This window comes from Saccostrea cucullata, unplaced genomic scaffold, assembly GCF_032062105.1.
Source record: "Saccostrea cucullata isolate Sc308-1 unplaced genomic scaffold, CSIRO_AGI_Scuc_v1 ctg2351, whole genome shotgun sequence".
Lineage (NCBI taxonomy): Eukaryota > Metazoa > Mollusca > Bivalvia > Ostreida > Ostreidae > Saccostrea > Saccostrea cuccullata.
The window spans coordinates 305056-312274 of record NW_026928083.1 but is presented as its reverse complement, the minus strand read 5'-3'; the positions used below and the strand labels follow the sequence as shown (position 1 = coordinate 312274).

The following is a 7219-nucleotide window of genomic DNA, read 5'->3' as shown; positions in this document are numbered from 1 at the left end:
CTTGCAAAAGTAATGTTCCCTTTATCGGTTTTAAAGGAAAGTTTTCAAAGGAATTGGCAAATCACTTGAAATACGCTTATATTTTTTTCCATTTCTGTGAACTTTGGTCATGACTGCGCTTACGTCCGAATGTTTTATTTAATTATCTGGTCAGATTTACATATAAGCACCAACACCTATAAGTAAAATACTTTTCAGGTTTTTCAGATCCCCTGAAGAGAATACCAAAAGATATATAAAAAATCAATTAACTAAAAGTGTTTGCATTAATACTAGTAATTAAAAACTAATCAATTTGTTTACGCAAAATAGTGTCAACGCCAAATCAATTTTCTATTGCCAGGTAGGAGTATGAATAGAAGGAACAAATTCATTCACAACTACAGATATTAACTTTTGTATTCTCCACGTTTTGACCACCACCATGACATGCAAGTATTAATACAGCATGTAAACTGCCTGACTTTATTTCATACCAGAATTTGTGAAATACACTAAGCATGCTAAGTTCAGCAAAATAAAAGTACTGTTTCTGCTTTGCTTTAAATAAAATGCAAGGGATTAAGCAAATCTGACATGTCATAATATTTTTTATATTTAAAAATAATTGATTTTAAAACTTGGATATTTTAAGTATTGTGCTCTCAAGAAAGTAATTTCATTTGAACTTGAATTTAAACTTGTACGTGACAATTTATTTTACTTTAAATATTATCATAAGAAGTATTACGTTTTATAATTGATATATAATGTGATACTCACAAGATTAACTCACTGAAAAATATTTATGGTATTTTTAACTCATTTGAAGCTTTACAGAACATGGAAGAGAAGCAACTCTGGCATTTTATAATGTTCAATGATCAATTTCAAACCTGTATTGAGTACGGTGTAATGTGCAATGTACATAACTTTCTGCGGAAATTAGTATCATTCGAAATTTAATGTATACATGTTTTCAAAATAATAATTTTCCTTGTAATTTGACTAAGAGGATGAATGCACACGCTGTGGTTGGAATCTTTTTATGTCGCTTCTGTTGCCTTTAAATCTTAACCTAAATTGGCATTTATATACTAGTATTTACTACAGATGTCTATTAATTTGGCACCAGATTTTAATTTCAATAAACTTAAGCTTACATCTTATTTCCTCACTGTTTTCAAAATTCAGAGAATTAATAACACTTATCGCTCCTTATTAAACAGTATGCATGAGAGGCAGAGCTAATTCAGAGAATTCGTGTCCCCCGCTGAGGGAAAAAGTCGGATCCCCCTGACAGAATTTGTAGAATTATTAAATGTATACATGTATACTGAATATTCTTTGCTTTTTTATTTATGCTTCCATGTATATGTCAATATGCATATAAAGATTTTATTTTTATTCTTTATTATGTGTATAGAAGATTCTTTTTATATGGAATATTTATCACACTGTAATGATGACTTTACTACCGGATACCTTTCAGACCAGATGTTTCCGTAGAATACTCAAGATATCCTGGCCAAACAAGATCACCAATTAGGAGTGTATGAAAGAACACACACAGCTGCTATATCTGAACAGATTAAAGAAAGACGATGGAAATGGATTGGCCATTCGGTGAGGATGAAACCGTCAGAGATACCAAGGGTAGCCCTAAGATGGACTTCACCAGGAAAGAGAAACAGAGGGCGACCAAAAAGACATGGCGACGGTCGGTTGAAAAGGAAATGAGTGTTCAGGGGTGGACGTGGGGCACTGTACAGACAACAGCAGCAGACAGACAGAGATGGAGGTCCTCGATGCAGGCCTTATGTGCTCAAAGCACGAAGAGGACTAAGTAAGTAATGATGACTTTATGAGTTTGTACAAGCCAGACCTTATAAATTTTTCATTTCACATGCTGAATACTATCATTTAGATAAAAAAAAAAGTATTTCAAAAAAAGGAAAGAAAATGGATTCGAACCCGGGTCCTCTCACATGTGAAGCGAGATACATCCCACTAGAACATGAAATTGCTTTACATTGACCAGAGTTATATGCAAACATGAAGTCACATATGAAATCACATACATGTATATATATATTCACGTTCGATATTGTCAAAATTTTACACAATGTATGGTGTCTAATTAAACCTTTATTAAACAATTCTAAGGTAAAAGACTATAAAGTCCACTGAAAATCTGTTTTATACGTAATAACTCTCCTCATGCCTGTGTGCTAGAAAATAGCGACATGTAATACAATAAATACTAATAAAACAAACGGGGCGGGACACTTTGAGAGGGATGAGAGAGGTCCTAGGGAGTTTTGGTATAAAATTACATTGTAAAAGCTCAAAATCCTCTTGAAATATCGCCCGGAAAGGAGAGTGTAATACACAGACATAAGGTATAAATTTACGACCTTGAACTTTAACTCTTTGACCTCAAAATAAATAGGGGTTTTTCATAGGCCACAAGGAGTTGTTATGTAAAATTTCATTGCAAAAGCTCAAAGGGTTCTTGAGATATCACGCGGAAACGACAGTGTTACAACAGAGAGAATTGCAAATTTATGACATTGAAGTTTGACCTTTTGACCTCAAAATCATTTGGTTTCTTTATGAGTCCATAGAGAGTTGATATGCAAAATTTCATTGCAAAAACTCAATGGGTTCTTGAGATATCGTGTGGAAACGAAAGCGTTACAGACAGACAGTATTACGGAGGGACTGACGGACGGACGGATGTCTAGACAGACGGACGGACATGAGTAACAACAATATGTACACGAACTTTCTTTAGAAAGTGCGGGTATAAATATCATTTACTTGTTTAATAGATTTTTAGCTTGACAAGAAATGGTGTTTCGATGTTGAGTAGATAAGGTACATGTAACTCAAACTGTACAGGTACTCTTGGGAAAATGTTGAGAAAATGAAAGCTCAATCACATATCTTTTCATAATGTCTGTGACGTCGAAGATTTTGCTGCTCCGTGACTAATCGATTTGTCCTGATAAATCACTCTAAATTGATACCAATTTACAACATTTTGATATGAAATTGTGAAGACCATATAAGTAAAGATTCTTCTATATTATGTGTGACATTTTGCTAGATTATTTCGTCAATTTTTTTTCTGTGCAACAAGTCCGCGTAATTTTTGAACGGCCCTCGTATTGCAATAGAGAAATATACATTCCACAGGTATATGTACTAAAAGAAATTAACAAGATGTACTTTTATAGTGTTTATCATAGAGAAAACAATCGGGAATGGAATAATAAAAAATATCTACAATTTCTTAGAATAATGAAAGCAGACAGTATTTTCACATCCCGGTCAGCCTTTCCTCTGTCGTTCGAAGCAGAAACAGATGCAAAAGTTTAACACGACGCCGAAGCATATATTTTGTTTCTGTCGAAAGTTCTTATTCTATAGTTTTAAAAAATGCTGCTAGAATCGTATGGTTTTTGGGAATTAACGTTTTTCCCCATCTTATGTACATAATTAATATAAAAATTTTGGTGACGTTTCATCTGAAAGTGTTGAATAATATTTTCTGTATGGTAGGATTTTAGAGATTATTTTACATAAGTATTATGACCATAAGAAATTAATTATCCCCGGCGAAGTGTTGAACTTTTCATTTTTATTTCTATTCATAAACGTCACATGATGTGTCATGGATGAGTGCGTCCTCAAGTGCAAGTCCCATTGAAGTCCATTGAATAGATACTGATGGTCATAGTTTTATCCTTGACTTTTCCGATTTATTAGTGTAAAAGTAAATTCGCCGAAGAAGAAGGTATGGTTTCCATACAAATTTTGCCCTGTGATTTTCTAAAAAAAAAATTAAACTGGTGTAAAGGTTAAAAACGCATGCTAAATGGTAAAACCGATAACATTCCAGACTGATGTCACTCATGTATGTTTCAAAATATCAGCCTAAGATTTTCAGTTTGGAAGACAGGAAGTTCAATTTCATTTCAAAAATTCCTCCCTAATTGTCTCCCTTGGTGGTGTCCAAAAGTTCTCAGAACGAAAAAAAAAATATGTTGATGTTGCTTTGATCTGTGTGCTGACTTAACATACCTACGTAAGGATCAACTCCTTATTTCGCAATTAGAGCAAACGCTCAAATCTCTGCGCCAAGAGGGCCGGATTCTCACTGACTATTTCAGGAGTTAGGAGGTTCATTTTTTTTAATTTGTTGCCTCTAAATACATAGTTGCAGTTTAGTTTGTTTAGTTTTCCTCATTTCTAAGTTGAATTGTAATGGGAATATACTTTTCAACTTTTTTCTATTATGAGTTGCAACTGATATGTTATTCTGATTCTGAAAGTGATACGTATATCTAGACAAATTTCATTGTACTTTGAGTTAACCCTACCTTATTATGATAAAGAGCGTCTCATTCTTCTGTACAAATAATTACTGGTTGGGCTATAACTTGTACTGGTATCCTACACTGTATCTCTATGGAGTGCAAATTATCATTGTCTCAGTTGGCTGCTCTGACACCAGTGGTGACTAATTTTAAATAATTCAAATTTTGTCAATACAATTCATTAATTATGCTTTCTTGTCCTCAACCAATCTAATTCAAGAAGATGATTTCCAATCATTCATAACAAGTAGATATGAAACGAAAATGTTTGATTTTGAATTGTACAACCAAATTAAATAGAAGTTAAGATTCGATGGGATCGACATACAGAAAACCCAATCATTTTTCCAGCCATAATGCCACATTAAACAGATCTACTAAGCTGCAAAAAGTACCTACTACCAAAGTTCCGGGAAAGTACCACCGTGACCGAAGTAAATCAATCACATGCATAGGATCAGAAAATCAGATATTATCTGCATCCATCAATGTACATGTGATTTAATCAATATTTTTTTTATGAAATTAAGATAGTCTTGTTTGTTTGTTTTGATTACTTATTAAAACAAGATGTGTTTGTGAAACACTATGCACCCGGCGGCAAAAAAGTTCAAAAAAGTTATTTTTAGCATATAGTTCACAATAAAGGTCAAAAGGTCATTGATCTTGGTGTCATTTGAAAGAAGTTTATTAGTCAAGTACGCATACCGAATATGAAGTCTCTATCTCTTGTGGTTCAAAAATTATGGCGAAGGTTAAAGTTAACAACAGACAGACAGACAAACAGATATACAGACAAACAGACAGGACAAAATTAATATACGTCTTGGATATATCGATCCCGGCGCATAAAAATTATTCACAATAAATCTTTAGGACAGTTCCTGTCTTTTTATGTATCTGTATAGATATACTGTATTTTTCCACCGTGTTCCAATCCAGAGAAGATGAGTTTTGTCATCATAACTCAGGCTCCTTTGCAAATTGATCTCCTGTTGTTTTGACGGTAGAAATGTCAGGAAACGACCGTCCTTGTCGATCACCTGAACTGTTTGACCATCACATACCAGGATATGTGAGACCGCATCTGTACAGATTCGGAATAGTCTTAACCCTGACTCTGATGGGCGTCCTGTATAGGAAAAGCGATGACCTCCATCACGCTTTGTGACCACCACCCCTTGAAAATAGTCAGATACAATAACGTCACCATTGCAGTTTTCTGTGATATAGATAGGTAATCCATAGAGTTTCTGACCAGAGTTATAAAGTATTGTTTGCATCTCTTGTACTTCATCGTTGTAACGGTTTACCTTGCTTGTAAATGTGTCAGTATTATACATCCCAACCAGTAAATTGCCATCGGAGGGGTTGCAGTAAATACAATTTGATCTCCAAGGTTCTTTTTTCTTCATCAATGAAATTTTTTTTCCGTTATCCACTGATATCTTGTTAATGTTATATTCCCAGTCTATATAGATAAGATCACCTCTAATGTCCACTGTGTGTGCTCCATAATTATTAATATCTGTGAGAAAATCTAGTATGTCACCTGCTCTGTTCATAAAAATAAGACTGTTTATATCACTTATCCAGACACGATCTGGAGTCACACAGGAAACGTGATTTACACGAATAACGTTTGGCACTTCGACATACCTGTGTATCATGGGTGAAGACATCAGTTCCAACAGATTTTCACTTTTGACATGTCTTTTTCCTATCTCTATGATTTGAAAATCACTCAGTAACTTAATTACATCTCCCATGTTCGTTTTCTTATTCAATGATAAAAAAGTGTGTAGTGAAAGATTAGGAATGGCTTTTCCATTTGGCACTGGGGTTTTCTTATTAAATAATATGAATTTGACAGGCTTAGATGTTAAGATATGGGAAATGTTTTCATAATTCTCGAGAAAAGCAATGCGTTCATTCATTTTTCTGACAAGTTGTTGTAATCTCTGAATAAGAATTTGTTTGTATCTTATTTTAACATCACATGCCACAGTGTCAATCTGGTCCTTTAGTCTGTGAGCTTTTGTTGCCATTTCTGATAGATGATTGCGTAGTTTTGCTGGAAACATTTTTAAATCAGTTTTTATCCCTGCCAGAAGAGACCAGTTGCGGTAGAGATCCACGCTTCTGATATAGTCAATTTTTTTCCTGTATTGTTGAGGATTAGTTATATAAGTTGTTTTGATGTCTTCTTGTTGTGGAATATAATCATATCTCTCTCGGTAAATTACAACATCATCATACATAGTATCTAAATCAATAACATGCCTCTCTTTACACTGTAAACAGAGATTTTGTTTACACGTGTTACAGTAGAATTCCGTGTCCCCTTGACATTGAGAACAATTTCGGACTTTACATTGTGTGCTGAATCTTAGCGCATCCATGAGTGGAAGGTACAACTGTATGAATCTGAAGTATAAATATAAATTTTATTAAATTTTTGTTAAATTCATCCATAAAATAAAAGGAAAACTACAGTTAAACTATCACTAAATAACCCTTGAAATTTTGGTCCTTCTCAGTAGCTTTATGTGTGTTTGTGCATCTTAGATAATTGAAAAACGCATACCAGTTTGATGGTGTGGGATTTTTTTTTCTAGAAAAGGTAAAAAGCTGATTAGAAAACGAGAAAAAACTAGCACCTGGTGTTTCCTCTCATTCTGTCATTATGACACAGACTCTTAAGTTGCTAAAATTCACATAAAGAGTATTTCTGACGATGTGGCACTAATATATTGAGAATCAAACAACACTTTTTAATACAATTAATGTAAAACGAAAATAATAAACATTTGATTGTAAGACATTTGATTTTTTTGCTATAATATTAACCTACT

At 33.7% G+C, this 7219-nt stretch overlaps 1 protein-coding gene across 1 annotated transcript; it reads right to left on the bottom strand.

Annotated features, from left to right (window-relative positions):
* Positions 1 to 5236: 5236 nt before the first annotated feature.
* Positions 5237 to 6625, bottom strand: LOC134276330 (uncharacterized). The gene has a single exon (XM_062758590.1). The coding sequence runs from the start codon at positions 6623 to 6625 to the stop codon at positions 5237 to 5239; it is 1389 nt and encodes a 462-aa protein (XP_062614574.1).
* Between the last annotated feature and the right edge of the window lie 594 nt (positions 6626 to 7219).